This window comes from Tenebrio molitor, chromosome 1 (assembly GCF_963966145.1).
Source record: "Tenebrio molitor chromosome 1, icTenMoli1.1, whole genome shotgun sequence".
NCBI lineage: Eukaryota > Metazoa > Arthropoda > Insecta > Coleoptera > Tenebrionidae > Tenebrio > Tenebrio molitor.
In genome coordinates, this window is record NC_091046.1 from 38,389,198 (window position 1) to 38,411,223 (window position 22,026).

The 22,026-nt window shown below is 34.2% G+C and overlaps 2 protein-coding genes across 5 annotated transcripts in view; one reads left to right on the top strand and one right to left on the bottom strand.

The window, feature by feature from the left end:
* Positions 1–323: 323 nt before the first annotated feature.
* On the bottom strand, positions 324–1,721 carry LOC138128822 (cathepsin B-like). Its single transcript, XM_069045028.1, has 5 exons — positions 1,611–1,721; positions 1,211–1,557; positions 956–1,156; positions 647–905; positions 324–593 (listed from the first exon to the last, which is right to left on the bottom strand). The coding sequence occupies exons 2-5, from the start codon at positions 1,550–1,552 to the stop codon at positions 388–390; spliced, it is 1,008 nt and encodes a 335-aa protein (XP_068901129.1). The 5' UTR covers positions 1,553–1,557; positions 1,611–1,721; the 3' UTR covers positions 324–387.
* Positions 1,722–8,053: 6,332 nt separating this feature from the next.
* Task6 (TWIK-related acid-sensitive K[+] channel 6) overlaps positions 8,054–22,026 on the top strand; it is a 29,485-nt gene continuing 15,512 nt past the window's right edge. Inside the window, exon 1 of one of the 4 annotated variants that reach the window (XM_069043469.1) lies at positions 8,054–8,307. The gene's annotated coding sequence lies outside the window, so the exon portion shown is untranslated. The remainder of the gene's footprint in view (positions 8,308–22,026) is intronic. The other 3 variants (XM_069043477.1, XM_069043489.1, XM_069043498.1) reach the window with 3 other exon arrangements.

Genomic DNA, 22,026 nt, shown 5'->3' on the forward strand with positions numbered 1-22,026 from the left:
ACCGATAACAGTTGAACTGCTGAAGAATTGTTTATAAAAAAGTTATTTGGAGAATCAAAACACATTCTGACTAAACTTGGAAACTACTTCAAGACTTTTTTTTTATTTCCAACGTAGCAAGTTAAATTTTAATTATAAAATTTACGACCTTTTATTTCTTTTTTCAATAATCAGTCATTCAGAATATTTTTTTATCTTTTTTTTTTGTTTTGCTAGAACTGTAAGACTAGTAAAAAAAATAATAATTAATTTCATCCGTTTTGTCTTATGACTTGTATTGTAGAGATGTATCGTATTATAATATCATTTTATAAACAAAATAATTTTTCGTATAAGACTATCTTTATTTATTTTATTTATAATTAATTTGGACTTGTGGTTGATAAATTACAACTCAGGAATCCCTCCAATAATATCGCTTTCAATTCCACATTCATCCTGGCCTCTCAAAATTTTGAAGTAGCCTTTGTCACCCCATGACTCGTTCCAGGAGTTTGCGACCAACCAGTAAGGAGTGCCATCTTCTACCCCCCATCCCAGAATCTTAACAGCGTGACCTCCTTCCGCCTCTCCTGACACATGTTGGTACACACCTAGAGCAGCAAGTTCAGTGTAACTACTTCAAAAGCACTCCAATAATACAAACCGCTCTTGTAGGTCAAGAAATCTGAATATACGTCATAATCAGCTTCGACTGGTCCGTTGGTCATAATTTCCGTTTGAATTTGAGATTCTGATTTGGGGATGCTGTAAGCCGATCCACGTCTCAGATCGCTCTTGTATTCCAGATCGGAGGTACTGTCGCAGGATTTTTTGCAGGCGGGTGTTCGTTGGATGTCTCCGCATGGTCCAAGGTTTCCATCGACGTGGTGATCACAGGGTTTGATAGAATAGGCCTTGCATCCCTAAACGATGACTATAGTAGATATCACAAAATATAAAGCGGAAAACTTACTTCGTCGACTCCGTAAAGACCCCCAGTGACGATACCTGTACTTGACCAGTAAGACCAAGCAAGATCGGGCCAGCCACCGTTGCATCCGTCACCGCAGTCGTAACAACAATCGTTCAAGTCTTCAGCGGAAATTCTGACTTTAACAGATGCATCTGAATGAATGCAGATCCTGTCGCTCATGGCCTCGACAGCACCGAATGCCTGAAATTATAGAAAATTAATTTTGTGTGACATTCATCGGAGCGGTAGTTGTACCCAACAAGAACCGCAAGAGGCTTGATCTCTGATTTCTCCGATTATGGAGGTGCATTCGGGCCACGCTTCTCTAGCATCGAACGATTCCGGAATAGCGTCAAGATTTACGGCATGGGTTTTAACTGGCAGTTTGGGGGCATTCGCCTTCTTGGGAAGTACACCGAGCAGTCTCCTAACGTGGGAGATGGGTGTGTTAACATCGAAGTTCCTGCCAGCCTTCCATGTTGTTTGCTTGCTGTTGATTTCGTTTATGAACTCGTCTGACAAGGGATGCAATTTTACCCCTCCATAGGAGAGAGCTACACTTGCAAGAACTACAATGCAGAGTAGTACACACTTCATTTTTCCTAAAAAATGTTAAAATGTGTAAATTAATTTTGATGAGGTGTGCCTTACGTACTTTCAATAACGGCGGACCGAAAGAAACTGGTAAATGATCATTTGGAGTCGTTTTTATAGGCAGCTAGTTATGTTTAGATAAAACCCTTCATTTCTTAACTAACAACGTTATCGATTTTAATCAGATTAGATTTTGTACGGGAAACGAATACTTACAACTCTGTCAAAATTAAGTGTTTAGTTCTTTTGAAAACTTTGAACTTTGAACGTTGTTTCATGAAATGAAACATGCGAAGCTGCAGATGAAGCACATTTTTGTGCTCCAAAAGATTTTAAATATAGGTGTTTCGATTCAATCGCCTCCTACGAAGTATGACGGATGTTTCCGTACCCAGGAGTTTGAACCTATGACACGCCAATTGCGTGTCCGAGAATTTTTTCTCTTTACGCGTAGGGGTTTCGCACAATGTGGACCGTGATTTCAAAATAAGGATAGATGCTTCAGATTAATGCAAAGATGTATTGGTGTTTCTTGTTCTACATTTACTTATCAACTAACTGAAAATGTACAAAAAGTAAATTCGCACCCCCTCTCCGTCATGGGTAGTACGCTGGTGGTCTTTTGCAAGATGTGACTGAGCCAGATGGCGGGACTTTCCCACTATTGTGAAAGAGACCACCAACGTACCGGCACCGGGGATGATTGTCGCCAGGAATATTGGAAGCGGCGTCATAAACTAAATTGGACCGGCCGCTCCAACAATAGGTTTTGAGAATATTTTTGTTTATGTTTAAGTACGCTTTTTTCCGAAAATTCCAACAATCAGTTTTGGTTTCTGGCGGCATATTTATACATACCGAGTGTATTATGAAAAATCTTTGGTGCTATAACTTCCTTATTGTTTATCCGATTTTAATAAATGATACGTCAAACAAAATCGTTTTAGAAACACTATAGGTCGATATGCTATGATTTTTTTTTGACACTATATTTTTTGACAGACAGCAACTAACTTTATTTTTTTAAGTTGCACTGTATATTTTTTTATCTTTATTCTGATAGATGTTTATCTTATGAATACACAAACATTAAAATAAAAAATCAAAAATTTGTTTTTAATAAAAAAAAATAGAATTTCCAAAAATCAAGTAACCATAACTTTTATTGCTGTTTAATGTGACTGCTTGATTTAAAAAAAAAAAACATTGTTTTTTGATTTCTTCTTTTTGTTTTTATGCATGAGCATGGTTGTTTACATTTACATATTCAAAATAAAAATCTCTATAAAACTGAGCAAAAAAAGTTAATAGTGCAATTTGAAAAAAAAAAGTTGACTATCATCTGTCAAAAACAGAACTCAAGAACAAATATTGGATCAATTCAAATTGTAGCCCATTTAAAACGATTTTGCTTGACACATCATTTATTAAAATCGTATGAAAAATAAGGAAGCTACAGCACCAAAGATTTTTCATAATACACCCGGTATACGTATTTGGACTTGCGCAAAGAATGTCTCAGTAATTGATAGTAACCAACCTTAGGCATTCAAAATTACTTTTGAAAATTCTACAGGGTCATTATAAATGATTGTCCCATCGCAGTTGGCATTGAAAACCCACACAAATTTTGGATGCGCCGTCAGCCTCGCAACGTTAGACAAACGTAGACAGATTTCCACTACAACCAGTATTGCCACCTATCAGCGATTTTAGTCTGACTCATGTCACAAGGCTCGGCACATCCAACTACCATAAATGTAACTTCCGGAAAAGTTCAAATTTTAGGGAGTAATTTCTTGTTGATATTATTTTAGGTGAATCTGCACCGTCGTGATAAGTGGCGAAGAATTGGCCCAGAGATATTATTAAACTGTTGTGGAAGAAAGAAGCATTCATTTTAGATCATGTTATGGTTCTCCATCAAATACAGGGTGATTTTGAAAGTTGTACAGATATTTTAATCACGAGCTACTGGCTTCATGTAGAACTCGGAAAAAATATTTAAAAAATTCTATGTCAAAAAAAAAATTGTAGCTCAAAAAATAAATGTCATTTTATTTTTTGAGCTACAATTTTTTTTAATTGCTTTTAGTTTTCTACGTTGTCCTACAACCTCGCAGGTAAAATTTCGGTACATTTTAAAAATACACCCTTGTATATCATGTTTTATAAAATGTACGCCAATGCGAAGTAACCTATAGGAAATATGTTTTAAAACAAGGAAACCGCATTGGTGTACGTTTTATAAAATATGATATACAGGGTATATTGTTAAAATGTGCCGTTGTTTGACAACGTAGAAGACTAAAAGCAATTAAAAAAAAATGTAGCTCAAAAAATAAATGTAATTTTATTTTTTGACAGAATTTTTTAAAGATTTTTCCGAGTTCTACATGAAGCCAATAGCTCGTAATTAAAATATCTGCACAACTTTAAAAATCACCCTGTATAATATACGAATTTTACCATGCGATCGAAAAAAAAAATCGAATAAGCCATAGCTATCACGGTTATTTAGTTGGTAGCACTAGTTCACTGGTAATACTTTTGAAATGTTGTTTTGCCAAAACTGACGCTAAAATGAAGACAGTGGCGTGCATAAAAGGTGTTGTACAAAGAATTCACTTCATATGAAAATTTATAACAATAGCTTTCTTGGGAATCTGGGCAAAGTGCTTTTAATTCGATTCAAAAATAATTTTACAACTTACAACATTATGACTTTACATAAGTAACATTAATAAAATTAACATTTTTGAGTATAATGAGTATAATCGGTTCAAGTGTGTACTGCCCATTGTTTGAAAAATTTTGCTTAGTAAATGACTTGAATGTTTAATAATTTTATAAAAAATCGTAGGTCAAAGGGTTTTATCAAAAATTACACAGGCCTGCAAAACAAAACTTTTTAAGCGATGTTTTGATTTTGATAACTGATTTTGTATAACATTGGAACCCTGATTACAAAAATACAATTCATTTTTTTGTATCACGTCAGGTTTTTTCACAATTAACAAAAAAAAATAAGCAATTTATTTAGGAAATGTAGATGTTTATAATAATTCTTGGTTAATAATCTAACTAAATTTTTTATTCCTTATGAAAATGGCATCTTTAACGCTTTGTGAGGAAACTTCTTTTAATTGATTGCCTGCTGTATATTTTTTTTGGGTACATCGCGCTGTAACATCCAGCAAAAGTCTACCATCATTGATAGGCTCCATCTTCCTTGATATCACCTCTCCATTTGTTTTATATCTTGGTCAAGACGTTCCCCTTGTTCCTCGCTGACAGCATCAAGATTTTTAGGAAAAAGATTTAAGTGCGAAAAGAGGAAATTCACTTTCAAACTCATATTACATCCCAAAATGTGAAAATTTTTAAACATGATTCTTACAATATTTTCGTAGTCTTCATCTTTGTGATTTCCAAGCAATTTTTCTACGACGTTCTTAAATGCCTTTCAACAACATTCATAGAATTTTGAAAATCATTACCTTTGTACAAAGATCTTATTTGAGGTCCTAACCTCTTTTAATTTGGCATTGGAGAGATCAGGTAACTTTGTACATTAATACTTGAAACATTGTCCATTTTTATCAAGAGGCTTTACAAATTGCTTCATCAAACAAAGTTTGATATGCATTGGTGGTACCTAATACTACTTTTTTAGGATACAACTAAATTATTTTTTATTATTGCTTCCCGGTACAAGTCTAGTTCTTAAAGGCCACTTCTTTTGATTCCAATGCTTGTCTCGTGCCCGGCAGTCCCACTCGCAAATAAAACAAGGAAATTTCGAATATCCATATTGTTGTCCGATATTACAATATCGAAATTTTGAAATAATTCATTCATTCTAGGTGAACATTTCAATTTTAAGAAAAAACGATTTGTGAAAAAACTAGACGTGATAGCGCAAAACCAAAATCATTTTCGTAATCAGGGGGTCGAAATTGTTCAAAAACTGTCAATTTTATGCAAACATCGAAATCAGTGCAGACCTGTGTTATTAAGCACGAAAGCATTTACTTTAAAGCAGAATTTTGAAAATGCACACTTTTACAGAAATTATTTGAATAGCAACATCTAATTGTACATAAAGTTCGTTTCCTGCTGCATTGTTTAAACACAATTTTGAAAGAAAAGCTAAGATGTAACAATCGGAGCTAGAGTGCAATAATCGTTTATTTAAACCAATTTAATCGTCTAGATACGGCGCTGTAATTGGTCAGATTTCTTATGAAAGAAATAATCATGTCTAAATTTTACATTGTTCATGTATTTTTCTTCTATAAATAGAGCGGTTTTAGAATTTAATTTGTTGAGAAATCACAGAATTTTTTTAAGAATAGGATAATCCAAATATCAGAGTATAAAGTAGGTATAGTTTGTCCAGCGAGAGATTGGTTGACATAAAAATCACTAACTTCTACGCAGAGAAAGTTTACCTAGCGTGCGTAAAATTTGAAATACAGGCTGTCCCAAAAATAGCGGACTAACGGTGCACTACGGTGTAGAAGAGACTACCGTAAACGTCAGAAAAATGTTTAAAAAATTCTATTGGACTTATTTACTGATTGGGCGGTCCTTGAAAGTGGCACTTAACAGGAAAATTATTTTGAAATATATGTATTAAATTGTCATGACAGCTACCTCTAATCGTACATATTATCACAAAGTACAGGATTACTCACTACCAATAACTAATCCTGCACAATAGTGAATTTAGAAGCTTTGGAAATCGAAAAAAATATTTTAAATCCACTACGGTAACATTGCAAGGTAATGATGTACGAGTACATCTTTGTTTACATTGTATTACCGTTAATAATAAAAATAATAATAATTTATTTTTTTGTCTGAAAATTTTTTTCCATATTTTTTCGTGTACATTTAAACATCCTGGATACGGTAGTAAGTAGTTAGTCCGCCATTTTTGGGACACCTGTATATCCTTCAAGCAGTAACATTTTTTGTTCTGAAATTATGCTCTAATTAAAATGTATTATAGTGATTTTGTAGTGTTGGGTTAAAAGCCTACAATTTAAAATCTCCCAATCTCCCGCTGGATGAAGTATAAAGGCTGTTCTTTTAAATTTGGCGTCGAAGTTGGCGTTGGAGAGTCGATTGAGAACCCACCACTCGTGTAAAAGCGTAAGATTTAAACAGCTGATCCGTGATCTGTTATCCGTATAGTGCATTCACAATCGACTCTTCAACGCCAACTTCGATGCCAAATTTAAAAAAACACTCGTTATACAAAAGCTCTCTGTATGTACTGTCGCGAGCAAAAAATTCTGGTCGTCAATGTCATTGCAAAATTTGATTAGATTGTCACAAATCAGAAAAATTTCCCTGCCTGATTATGCCCGTCAACAAAATGCCAAAAAAATGTATTAATCAATGTTAATTAATGTCATACAACATGATGGTAGGTTATGATATTTACGACCGTTTTACGATGGAGCATTTTCCATTATGTCAAAGCATGATTTTGACGACCAGTTTTTTTGCTCGCGACAGCAGCTGCATTATTTGTCAGGTTAGGTTATGCAATTTGAGTGACAAAAACAATCCAAATAGAAGTGTAAGTAAGTCCTAGGTATTTTACTCTAACATTTTTTTGACATTATGTTTTTTCATTGTAATACTTAATTAACAAAAATCAAAAATAATAAAATCAAAGAAAAAACAATCCCGATAAAAATTATTCAATCATCTACATATTTCAAAAATATTTTTTGCTTTTAACAACTCGCCAATTATTTAAAAATTTAAGTATTGATTATATTAAACTTTAAGGCCTCTCGTGATTTTAAAATGGTATTTTACATGGTTCCTTCGTTTTCATATTATCATAGTTTTCACAGTTCAAGCTTCATTTACCTTCCTTTTATGTTACATTAAGCTCTCAAAAGTCGATAACTGAGTGTAAAATAAACGACCTAAATTTACGCTACTTTTTCTTTTTTATTAATCACATGCTTTTCTAAACTTCCACCGAAGCCACTTACTTTGAGAATGTTTTGTAAGTTTTGTTGAAAACAAAAACCCAAAAATATTATTTCTAATATTTTTTCGCTGATAAAATTTTAATGAACATAAATGCTTTCCTGTAATAACTGTTCAGTTAAAAATATTCATTACGGTGGTTAATTATAAAGCTCTATTCAATTCGAAGATCTATTCAATTCTTCCACAATCGAGCAAATAAATTGGTAGCTTGTGGAACACGATAATTCGTAAAATAAACAGTTCATTGCTTCTTCTGGCGTTGTGCCCTTTCAGCGCTCGCATTTGGTGGGGTCAAACCAACGGCTTCGCAGAAGAGTCCATCCTCTTGGGACCCCTTCCCGGCGTGCCCCTCGGAGGTGCGTCCTAGCAGCGTCCTCCGTTAAACGTGCCTCGTACCAGAAAAATGGTCCAGCATTTTCCTTCTTGTTTCGAACAACGCGCTGGCGTCTCGACATCCAGCAGCCCGAGTGAATTCGGAGCGACGTCGTGACGTCACTGCGACGTCGTTATCGATCTCTTAACCGCGTGTTACAACAGAAAGCCCCGAAAAGCTCTGGTACACGGTTCGGCGGTAGTGTTGGTGGGAAAAATTTGCAAAAAGTCGTCTTCCCCGATAGTCGAGTGGCTGCACAGGACGATGGCCGTTGCTGACTCGCAAAAGGGCGTATGTGTCTCGTCATAAAAATCACCCCCGAACTTCCTCCACGATTTGCAGGCTACCTCGCTATTTTAGTGCGGTAAGTGACATTTATAATTGATGTTTCGCTAAAATCGGGCCGACGGGGAAGAGGAGTCACCGATTGGGGGGCCCAGACGAGCGGATTTGACTCCGGTGGAGGAGGTCCGAGCCGGTGGTTGAACCCGGCGATTTCTGTCACTTTGTTATTTACATCCGCAATGCGAAATTGTAAACTTTATACCGATGAGTGGCTATAAAATTGTATCCGAAATGTCACACCGTTATCCTCGGGATGACGCTAAATTGTATATTGTGTCGCGATTTATGAGTTATGAGAAAAACATGAGACTATAATATACGACGCTAACTCCATCAATCAAAAACGTGTATGCTGCAGAGCTACCCAATTAAATATGTACAACATGGCAATTCAACCCTACAGGTTGTTCCAAAATTACGTTTTAGGGGTTGCCGATTGTTATACGCGAGATGCTAAATATAGACACGTACACCACTTGTGCGGCTATATTTGATGCGGTCAAAAATGAAAAAAGCGCTTAGCGAGAGTGTTTTTCTGCATTATGAGAAAATTCTTAAGACCCTTATATTATCCCTATACAGATGAAAAAATCAATGATGTCCTCATTTTCGTCTTCAACTTCCAACTGCACCTAGTATCAAAAAAACTGGTGGAGTTTTTTTCAAACACCATTCAAAACCAACACTCTTTTGGCAACTTTTGTTTTAATTAAATATTCCCAATGTTGAGCAGCTTTTTACACAAAGAAAAATAAAATAAAAACTGGTGTAAGGTTCGTTTAATTAATTTTAAAGAACTTCCATATTTTCTATTAATAGTTATTTGTATCACAAGGCCAGAAACTGCACGTTTGCGAGCATGAGTACGGTTTGCAGTACGAGTCGATAGACGAGCAAGTACGAATGCTCGCAAAACAGTTTCTGGACGTGTGATACACAAAATTTTTCGTGCCGACTTCTGCGGATTTTTGTTAAATGGAAGTTAAAGCACTTGTTTTAATAATTGGTATTACGGACTTTTTTTGTGTTGGCAACACTTACATTTAAACATTTAAATTTTAAAATCAACATCGCTCTTGTTTCCTGACATTTATTAAATTTAATTAATTTGTTTTGTTTTTGACATTTTCCTGAAACATTTGTTGTAATAAATACACCAGCCCATATTCAAGAAGTGGCTCGAAACGTAGTTTTAATTAATTAATTTTAGTTAAATATTGCTTCTTTGTAGTTTGTACGTTGTTATAAATAGAAAAACATTTTTAACGAGCCATCCAGAGAACAAACATTGACGTTTGATAACAAATGCCAACCGAAACCGACGACAACTCAAAGTCCCTATGTTTTGCCGGACTAGGCCGGTAACGCATGTGTTTCTGGACGATTTCGAGATCTACAAACTACCGAATTCCGGCCGGAGGCACGAAAACAGTAATACCGCACGATCGAAAAAATCGAGTGAGCTATGACTATCACGGTTCAGTTGGAATATTGCTGTATTTGACAACTTGTCAAGTTTTTTCGTTGGAGGTTAGAAAATTTAAATATATTTCTTTGACAACAGCAATATTTAAAATAGGGCTACCAACTCAGCCGTGCTAGTCACGGCTTACTCGATTTTTTTAATACACGGTATTACAAATCGTTGCAGGTTTAGTCATAAAATAACTTATTCAAATAACACAAAAACTATCAAGCACCGCACCGACAAAACAAATTTTTGTGGAGAACTTTTATAATTGAAAAATTTTAATAATATTTATTCCATCGTACTTGAATCTTAGTTGAAGGAAAACACTTTAAGAGTATGTATATTGCAGCAAGAATAAGTTTTCTAGACTTTTTTTAATTAACTACTACCGTTCTCCACAATGTTATTTTATTTTTTGGGGAACGTTTAAATACTAAAATATACATACTTTCATTATACAGGGTGTAACAAAAATAAGTACATTTATTTTAATTGGTAATAGTACTTATCAATTACAACTAAAACTTTGGTTACCAGCCTATCAAACGTTTTAATCTAACTACCTACATTTAATAAAGAAATAAAACAAGGAGGTAACAAAAAACAAACGAAAGTGAGATCTTTTTATTCATCAAATAAGCAATATGAAGGGAATAAAAACATTCAGTTTTTACGATTACTGTTTAAAAACGTGAACGTCACGTCAAAATAAATGGGGGACAAATGGCAATTCAATTTTCCAAATTCCAAGAAATTTTATTTAGAAAAGTTGTTGTAATTGAGTACTATTATCAATTAAAATAAATGCACTTATTTTTGTTACAACCTGTATATTCTCGGTTCTTTTTCATTTTAAATAGCGACGTCTTATTTCCCATCATTACGGGAAGAAGTTTCTCATGAATGGAACAGTTGTTCTTGCTGGTCACCTGCTTTGATATTGGTCAAACAAAGAGACAAAGCAAATCGGATCAAATCTCTTTTATTGGTTTTAACACTTACACAGAATAATGTTCAGAACATTTATATCTTTTGTTAAAACATTTGTGATCAAAAAATTTGACAGATGAATGTCAAAACGAATCTTCTACGAGGCTTTGAAACTCTCAATATTTCTAATTCTAACTTTAGTTGGATCGTCTGGTTGTTTATTGCTACAATAGCTAACAGTATTATTGTTAAGTAGAATCATTTTATTTGTATTTGATGTTTGATTAAATTTTAATTAAATTACGAAATATTGGCTGGGAATAATATGGCGCAACATATTAGAATTTTCGCTTTTTTTTCTATTTACCTTCATTGCGTTATCGTCAAATACAAACACTCGACAATTCACCGTTATCTAACAACAACAATACGTTTGATTTTTATAATTTTATCTTTTACAAATCCATATAATTTGATAAATCTGTCTGGTAGTTCTTATCTGGAAAATTTACAGGACTCGTACGGGACTTGTATCTGAATCTGGATAATTTATTTTGTCGTTGTTTTTGCGTGTTTACATGGCAACAGTGAAGAATCTAACAATTAATTTGTCTCTTTAACAATTCAGAGATTGTAAAAACCTTTTTCCGTTTTTTCCAACGCACGCCAATAATTTATCAGGCGCAGCTTAAAACATTCATGGTAAAAACAGTAGCAATAGGGACTATATTTCGTAGCAGAGAATTCTTTATTTGTATCTACCAAATGAAGGGCTCGCAATCTACCGCTGAATGAGGAGATATCTCCTTATTCAAGGAATCTACTTACAGTTTAGACAACAAATGTTACTTCCTGTTGTTACAGTAAGAAGTGCTTGTTTGTTTTCAAAAAAAAAAAAAATAATTAAGATAATTTAAAAATGTATCGTGTTAGTGTTAGAACCACTTTAGATTAAAACCGCACGTCATTTACATTGTTGAACATTGAGTACTTAAGATGTTATCCAATTCAACTACTCAACGAAGATAAAATCAATCTAAAAAGTTTTGTTAAAATAATTCCCGACAGTCTACATATTCAACAAGTTTACAGAGTGTTTATTTATGAAATGAATTGTATCCACACAACAAATAACAAAGGGGAGACGAAAAATAAATATTTATTATAAATAAAAGTTGTTGTTGGTGTGTTTTTTAAATATTTTCAGATGTTTAGATCAGAAATGAAATTAGAACAACCCATTTTACATCTTATATTTAAATACTAAAACTGCATAAAACTGCATATTTAACAAAAATTCAAAATTTGATTAATTTATTCTTTCTTGCAGTAAAATGATCTAGAATTATTATTGATACTATAACACTAAGGGCAGATTTCACCAACGCCAGTTAAAGTTAACTGCAGGTTAAAATGCTTCGTTACTTAGTTACCTATTGTTATAACAATGTTTTCGTATATTTTAACCTACAGTTGACTTTAACTGCCGTTGGTGAAACCGGCCCGTAGAGATTAAAAGTAAAATGTAATAAAGCCCCAAAATTTCATATACAGACTGATTCACATACCATCTGGGTCAAAGAAAACTGGTACAGTATGTTTCTGTAGACACTTCCAAAACTTTATCATTTTTCGCGCATGAGCATTATATTTGAAACACGAGCGACGAAAGAGCGAGCGCTTCATTTGCTCGAATGTGCCGAATACGTCTTCGCACATCGAAATCTGTAATTTTTTTTTAAAACAAACATTATGTCTGATCTGTCAGTACCCTTTGTAAATAGATGGCGCTTGTTTATGCGCTTGGCAAAGTGTCAATCGAATTAATAGCCATTTATTTTCACTCATTCGAAATTTTTAACGTCCAAATTGGAGAAATGGCGTTTTGTAAACCATATTTTATTATTGTCAAGTAAAAGTATTGGCAGAATTCTCAAAAAAGCAAATGTTTTTTGAATGATTTTGAAGCACTAGTGCGCGAAATCTACGTTCGCGGTTGTCTGTTGCGTTCGCGAAATGTCATTTTGAAGGCAGTGAGTTCAAAAAATATACATATTTACCATTTAACTGATGGTCATAAACAATGGAACTTGAAACAATTTAAAAAACATTAATCGAGTAAGCCATGACTATCATGGTTCAATTGACAGCCTCAGTTAAAATATTGCTGTAGTTGACAACAGTCAAATTTCTCTGTTAAAGGTTACAGGACTTAAATATGTTTGTTTGACAACAGCAATATTCATAGCAATAGTCATAGTGATGACTTACTCGATTAATTTTCTTCGATCGCACGGTATAAACTTTCAATTGTAATTTTATCTTGATGCAAGTCACTCCAAATGTCAAATAAACGTTAGCACATCGTCTCAAGGCCAACTCGTAAAGCTAGTGTCACTATTCCACAATGATATGAGATTCAGCTCTGGTTTTGGTAGTGCAAGATTTCGATCTTACGAAGTGCGATCTTTGCCATAATTTATCTCATCAAGCGAGCCAAGATTATAAATAATACGCAACAAATAAATATACTTCTGTCATTTAAAATTTTTAAATGTGACAGTGGCCAAAATAATAGTCGAAAGCCTAGTTTTCAAGGGCCGCAACTGTACATGTATTTCCATAACAATTTAATTTAAATAAGATGTAAGGACAGCACTGCGGTTTTGTCAACGAAATCCTTTAGTATCTTTATTATTTACTCCTTGGCAGTAAAGAAAACATATTTTTTTGTTCGACACTGTCAGAATTTGAGAATTTTCTCCTGTGTGAACGGATTTTGATAAATGTCGCAACTTGTCAAAATGAAACGTCAAGCTAATTTTAAAGATTTTAAGCCTTTAAGGGGCTCGCGGAACAAAAAAACGTTGTATTCAACTCGTTTGTGTGTAAATTGGGCTTTTTTTGGCATGAGTGGGCCAGTTTAAAATGTGAGTGAAACGAAACTACTACTTTCTTAATTATCGGAAACTAGGAAAAATAGAAATATATGTTCTAGCAGCATTCTGATCACCAAAAGGTTTTTCTCTTAAGAAGTGATTCATATCTTCAAATTCTAACTGGTTCAGTTTTCAAACAGTTATTTGTGAAATATCGCGTATTGAAAAAAATTTGCGACCAAGTGACCTGGTGCTTACTCTTTCTTGTTTCTGTTTCATCAACTGTCAAATATCTCTGCAAGAGTGAAAGTGAACGACTATCCATACGAATTTCAGAAACCGTTGGAAGAGTATTCATAAAATAAACTGAAAACTTCAATTTGTCGTTTATCACAACAAATGAAGGTATGCCCAAGTGAGGTTATGCATCTGTACAATTTGTCAACTAAAAAGACGACCTACGTTTGAAAACGAGAGAAAAAACCACGGCCTACTTCACCATTGATTACAGTACAATCATGCAACCATGTGTTTTCTTTTCTGCTGTGAAATCCAGGTTGAAAACGGTTCCTCTTTTGGTACATTTCGTGAGTTTGTTCACATTAACTGTCATCTGAAATAGGTTAACTAAAATTTAAAAAAATTTAATATACAAGTTTTCCACAATGCTTGAAAGATTTATCTCTGTTAATCCATTGCGCTGGTCGTTTGCTGTTGTCATATAGAATCCATCTTTCGTCGAATGGAAGAATTTTTTCCTGAAAAAAATTATGTTTCGCAAACGCAGAGGAGAACAAATTCCGTAGCAAGACCCATTCATCCATCTTTGTTCTCTTTCCTATGATATCTCTATGACAAAAAATTGTTGCAATGTCTTCATCTAATTTTATTTCCTTTCGAGTATCGGCCACCATCATGGTTTTCAAAACATCACTGTCAGGAAGTCTTGTTCTTTTTGTTGTTGTTGCAGACCAACAACAGATGGTGCTTTGCAGCGCTGAAACTTCGCCAACCACAACGTTCCTCATTCTGCTTGTCCTGGATTAAAGAAAAATAGATCGAATATTAGCTTTCTGTATAAGTCACCTTAAAAAAACAGAAAATCGAAACTAGATACTAAACAAAAATTACGATGTGATTTTATAGACACGACATATTGTGCCAACACAAGACACATCACTTGAACCATTGTCACTTGTTTACGGCATACAGTCCATAAATGACGGGACAACTTTGAAAAAGCAACATTTATTATACAGGGTTATTTTAAATTATTGTAGTCCAAGTTGGCGTAAAAACTGAATTTAAAATTTATGGTTGCCGCTCCATATAAAAATTTTCAAAATAATGTGAATAAGTGAATACACGCCGTTCACACATAGGAGTTAAACAACTCTATTGTTAGATTCAATCGTTAATTTAAAAAGAAATACATAAAATTCACATCACCGCACTTTTCACCTAAAAAAATGACAATGACAGTGACAGTGAGGTGGCAAAAATTTCATAACATGGGCCTGGCTTGCTTCGACTACAATCATTTAGAATAAACTAATGCAAAGGAACAAATAGATATTTCACGCTTAATAAAGTGTTTGTGGTTATAATTTTCGACCTAAAATATCAATTTTTATTTAATAAATGTTTTCTGTTTTCTATTTAACTTAATGAGAAAATAAATTTCTAGATGTTACAGTAATAACAACGATAATTTCAACGTAATCATTCATTTAATACCTTGATAGAATCGGCGGTCCCTAAGGTTTTAAATTTTTACTACCTTATCCAACTGTCACAATATAGTTTGCATTTTACGTTAATCGACAAGTTTACGATATAAATTTTTTTAAAAGCCATGGACCCAAAAGTTCACAACACATATATTAAAATATAAAATTTATGGCTATGTGAATACTGTATTCCCCCGGCGGACATTTCTTCATATTTTATCATTCCACTGACTTCTCAACACTTTTTAGCCTTCCTGCCTTTCCCGTAACTTCGCATGATAGAAACTTCATAAGATTCCATCTGCAAGCGTTCCCTCACTCTTCCATTTTACACAACAATTTTAAAGCGCGGTTTAACATAAAATGCACTTTTACTTATTCTTTTCGCCACAATTATGCTAATGCTCGGGCAATTTACCCCGCTGGGTTCTACTGCAAAACAGTAAACTCGTAATTGGCTTGCGAAGAACCTGTAACGTCAGTCAAATTTCGCATAAAGTTCCATTAGGCGTTATGTGGCATAAACCGGTGACCCTTGAAAGACATTAATAGAACCGAAATAAATAAAGAAGTACGCTCGAAATCATAAATCTTGTGTGACTGAACATCGAGAAACCAACCCTTAATCGCTCGACTTCGATGATGGACCGTGCCCGAGGCAAAAAGAACGGATCCAACGAAAAGCGCCTTTTATTGAATCAATGCTGAAATTTATAGGCGGTGTGCATTTCAAATTAAATGCTCTATTAATCCACACCTGACGTACGAACACCTACGTAAATAAGTGCAACGAAGCGTGTTATCCCAGGTTAGTTATTTCACGGTAATATAGATAACCTGTTTATTTTTGGCATTTCCCACCTATCTTTAACGTCCTGTCGTCGAGATTTTATCAATAATTAAATTGATTGGGTGGTGGCATTAGTTCAATTTCGAACCACATACGATTTTCCAGATAACGTTATTTGCAGGGGCGGGATTTCCATTAAAATTAATTTCGTTACGCGCTTGCACTTTTTCACGTTGATAAAACAAAAATATCCGGATATCGCGGCATTAAACACAACGATAAAAAGTGTATTACGCCAATTCTCAGTAAAGTTACAAATGCTCCACAACAAATCGATAGATAACTCGAACGCATCATTTTCAAACGCTATTTTTATAGGGCGTTAAATTTCTTTAATCTTCGGCTAAGGACTTAACCACTGAAAGAGGAGAGAGACTCGAATAGTGATGCCCCCACATAAACGGACCGCCAGATAACGCGGTAATAAGCTCCGCATTCACACTTTACGGGTCTCGAATCCATTTTTGCTTCGGCGAGAATCTGTGACTGCTTTTTGTACGCAGAAAATTTGTTTTCCTGTGTCATTTAGCACACGCCTCGAGAGGTTCGATTTGATGTATATTACCATTTGAAAAATTCGAGGCTTATCGTGTTGAGTGTGATAAATGAATGCGTGATATTTCATTTTCCCGAGATCCCAATTCCCACTTTGAATCCAATAACTCCAACGTTGATTTCAAATCAACTCCTTAACATTTTAAAGCTGTACCTTTGCGGTAAAGCACTCGGTTATAATGGCATCACCGCTCCGCGGAAAATTAATAACACAAAACACATTTTTCTCTTGAACTGTTGACTGTGGTTTTGAAAAACTCGAATTTGAAAATATTTCAGAGCAATAATTATTATTTTTAGATATTTGAATTTTCGGTTGGTTTATGTCCTTTATTAAAATACAACATTACAAGACTTGATCTGGTACTTTGTGATTTAAGTGAATGATAATAATTATGTACAGGATATCAAGAGAAATACTCATGTAAGAAAGAAAGTTAAAGTAGAAAAGAAAAACTTCCATTTTATAAAAATAACTCAAATCTCAAATCTTCTGAAAACATATCTTGTAGCAATAAAATTTGATAGACTATAGATTTCCCCAAGCAAAAGAAACAAAGGATGAAAATTATTTTCATAGCTTCCGTGGATTATGCGCACACATTATTTAAAAGATTTTTTGAATTACCGTTAAAAAAGTAATTGTTTTTATCGACTACCATAGCGAAAATACAACTTTGACATACTGATTCATGGAGAGAAAGTGTCACTTTGTCTGTCAGGTACGTACAGTGGCGGCCATTAATTTGGAAACACCAGCCTAATCTAGTTTACTGGATGTTTCTAATACATATTTGATAGTGTAAGCATTATGTCATGAACGCATGTCACCCATGTCATCGTTGAGCGCATTCTACAGGTGTACACAACATTTTTTGTTCGACCGAAAATTTTTAATTATTATAAAACGAACAAGTAAAATTTACTTCACTATCAATAAATACATATAAATAAAACAATTCATTTTGTAAATAATCGTCAAAATGTCGGAAGAGAATTGTACTAATTGTAGTGAAAATGGATTTTGCGGACTGTTTTAGGTATAGTGTTCCCATTTCTAATTTGGTTTTACTACCAGCCCTGTTGTCAGGGAGTTAAATACCCCGACAATAGGCAACTACCGCTATAAATCCTAGGACTGTAAAAGAAGGTCTGTTGTCTGACCAGGTTACAATATCTTCACTATTGCCAAAACCACAACCCCAGCCCCTAATAATTACAATTGCACTGCCATAAAACCAAATTATAAATGGGAAAACTATACGCGAAGTGCTCGTGTCGCGTATGGTTGCACAAAAAGTTCTTTTTTCATAATTTAAAGTTTTATTAATAATAATTATTTCGTTCGTAATAATTTTATTTTATGGAAACAAGTTTATAAAAAATTATGTCTGCGAGCACCTTTTACTTTTTTCTACACGTGGGATTATAACACTCGCTGCGGTCGTGTGGGTAAACTTCTCACTTTTAAAAAAGGTGTGCTTTATGATTTTATTACATTGGATCAAATATGACAAATAACTGATTTAACATTTTAACACTCGAGTAGGTTGCAGAAACATGACATCTTATAAATTTTTTATAAAAAAATATTAATACATTACGAACGTGGTGGGTGTACTATGGAAGCTTTCCTTTAGAAGTAAAGTATTCCGGCGATATTAGATTGCTGTACTTTATATGATGGATAAATGTATCTTGAATTAATAATACATATATGTCCTGAAAATGTGGAGGTGGTGGAAAAACTACGAACAATGCGTGTAAGTTCGTGAAACAGCTGTAACAAATTATTTTGTATTATAGCTGAATCATAATCCCTGTTTGTGACACTAAAATGCGTGCGAAAAAGGGCCTTTAAAACACTAAAGCTTTAAGGGTTGCTTAATTAACAACAAATTCACCTATATTTTGGACAACGATTAATGACACAGATGATACACGTGTATAAGGGCCTTTAAAGCACTTGCGACGTTAAAAGCACTCCGCTAGGCGTCGTGCTCTTAAACTCGTCGCGCGTGCTTTAAAGGCTTCCTTATCCTTATAAACTTGTATCATAATATACTGTTTAAGTCGCACTTACAAATTGAAAGAAATCTATTCCGAAAATTTCTTAATTCCAAGAAATGAAAAATGTTTAGTTTAAAACTGAATGTTTTTGTATCGAGATATGGATACAAGAATGTTGATTTTTAACATCGAAGGTTAAGTAAATATCTTCAGAGAAAATGTTTCAGACCAACTTGCCGAATTAAAGGTATTCCCAAACGTATTTCTTTCGGTTTTCTCTCCTGAGAGGGAAGTGAAAAGGAGGCTTTTAAAGCCGGAGAATAAATAAAATGACTATCTTTGCTGATATAGATATACACTCCAGAATATAGAGATTTACAGCGATACGACCCATTTTAAACTACGGCTATTTTAACCAATAACAAAATTGAATAACAATAAAACATGTCGTTATAAATGTATTCACGTGGTATGACAACCTATTCCAAGAGCTTTGAAATCAATTTGGTCTCAGAAATCTCCTTGACGGTGAAAAACGACGATAATTTGTTCTATGCCCAAAGTCTCCTGTATTATTATCTATTATCAAGGAGCGAAAACCCGAGCCCGATTCCATTATCCCTTTTGTCTTTTCCACCTTCACAGACGGATTTTTTAATCGAAATTGTAATGGAAGTGGAAATTGAGATGTGTCATTGCAGGTCTGACAACCTGCTTTCACACCGAATAAAAACAAAAATTACCTAGACCTAAATTTAAATTTGGCGTTGTTGTCGTTCGGCATTCTTCGAGCAGCCTTTGAATGTTTCCCTTTGGAATGTGAACGAACGATTTCTTCGTACAATTTGACGTCGGCCTGCGCCATTTTCAGATTCATTACATTATTACATTTAGAAATAAGGTAGAACCGTGAGCATTGCCGGGTTGGGAGCGGAAGTCCCTTTAAACGTCAAATTGACATTACGTTCATTTCCTGTACAAAATAAAAAACGTGTCTCCACAACTGCGCCAAAAGTGGGATGAACTCCCGGGAATTATTAGTGGAACAAGTTTCGGTGTTTGTCCGTAGGTGGAGAAAGGTTAAAAGTCGGTGTGGATTGTCTTGGATTAAGTGAGGCGTTAACCCCGATTCACCCTTTGTGAACCGACGGCGACTTTTGGCAGTTTTATTAAAAACGACTGTTCTGTTTTTAACGGCTCGATCGCTCGATGGAGGTTAACCTCTTGAATAAATTCTCAAAATTTAGATTGGATATCGAACATAAATTTATCCATCATGCCGTCAAATGCGTCTCACAAAATAACCTGCCCGTAAAAATAATTTTTGTTTCTAGGAAAGTCTGCCCGCTTCCGGGAAAACACAAACAAGTGGAAAATTGAAATCGCGACATTTTCAACCCCCCCGACTGAATATGAAACTGTATTCTGTTACATTTTTGCCAGGTAAAACGGCAATTGCGTCACTCTTTATTTATTGTTATTGAAACCTCTCTCTGTCCGGTTTCATACACTTCATGGAGACTCCAATCGAAATTGACAACCGCATTTTCATAAATTGTCGATCGGTGGGTTGTGCCAACTGTCTAGAATTAATTAGCTCAAAAGTGCTTGACGATGATTTCTAAAACAAATTTGCAATTTTTCATGGCTGCAGCAATATTACTATTCGATTAATAAAATGAATAAACGTCAGCAGCGTCACAAACCATGATTAATCACCCAACTATATAAGGCGTAAATTTTAAATTATCCGCTCTCATATTATCGATATTACATTCAGAGCGAGGGTATAATTAGCAGTATCGTAGGGTGTTTGATCAAACTTTTTAGATAAAATCTACAATGCAATTAAATTTGCTTGAGTCGCGCATCAGATGGAAGATGTGGAAGTGTCCACGCTGCAGAGATTAAAAAGAGACGGACAGTAAGCTTAATTTTTAATCACTCTGGAGTTTTATAAAACGACACTTTAAAATCGATGTACTCTGCTGATGACATTGATAAATTACAAAATCCTATCCTAATTAACTCACTTCGCGTGTTTAACACAATCAAACGAATAATAATTTTTTAACGCGTGTTTCATAACGAAAACGGCCCACGACTTTTTATTTGCAGAGGACATTTATTAAATCTGGCACGGGTAATTAGTTTCAAAAATTTACTTGTCCAAATGCGTTGTCATTTGCAATTTTGTTACCAAAAGAGGGAGACGCTGCAATTCACATTTTCACAACATTAAAAAAATTAGGAGTACATGATAAATTTAAACTTATTGTGGCTTTTAATTTTTGAAGAATATGCGACTTACGTATTCCTCAAGAATTGTTAAAAAATTCAAGTTATAATTGTAATTTAAGTAATTTAAGCACTAAATGGGAAAATGTTGTTCATTGATTAGACAAAAATTTGATAACGCAACCTGTTTAAAAACTAGAACTTCCGGTATACCTCACATTTCATCTTATTTAGATATTTCAAAAATTGGTTAAGGTGTTAAAGCTCAAATTCGATCCGTCATACAATTTCTGCTCGATCAGTTAAAATTCAATTTCGTAATTTTAATTGATTTCATTCATTTGTTATCGTATTCTGTTTTGAGAATTTACACTTAGGCATTAAATCTCATTTGAAATAACTTGTTCCAATAACTTTTTGGACAATTCCAATACAAACTTGACTTTAGATGTCAAATTTGACGTGTACCGGAAGTCACGTGATAACGCGACGACTGTAGTAGTAACATTTTTTACAAAATCAGTGAATAAAGAACTTTCTCATATGGTGCGAACTTTTTGATAAGCGCTGTATATTAATAAAGTTAAAAGTAAAAACGCATTAATTTTTCACCTGCTACAGATTTTTCTTCAAGAAAACAAATAAGTTTTCCTCGTAATGTAAGAGCTTTTTTATTTTTTTTTACTCTGCATTTTTAAATTATCACATATTAATAGCATATTATTCAACATTCGAGATATTCGCATTACTGTTAGTAACATTAGGTATACCAAGTCACTATAGATGAAAGGTTGTGCTGTTTTTTCATATGTTGGCAATGCAAATGTTGCTCATTCTGATGACAATTCCGTGTTTGACATTAAACAGTGGCACACGTGCTTACTTTCAGTAAACGTAAAAATGTTCGTCTTCTGCTACTTCCGCACACACTCATTTTGACAAAACACCTGAAACATAAGTACTTCCAACGTTTTCTTTTCTCCTCTCTGCCTACTGATTGTTTCTTTACCGTTAAATATCTTATCGTTGTATCAAATATTTTGTACGTTTCTTTATTGAAATCTTTTTCCTGAAA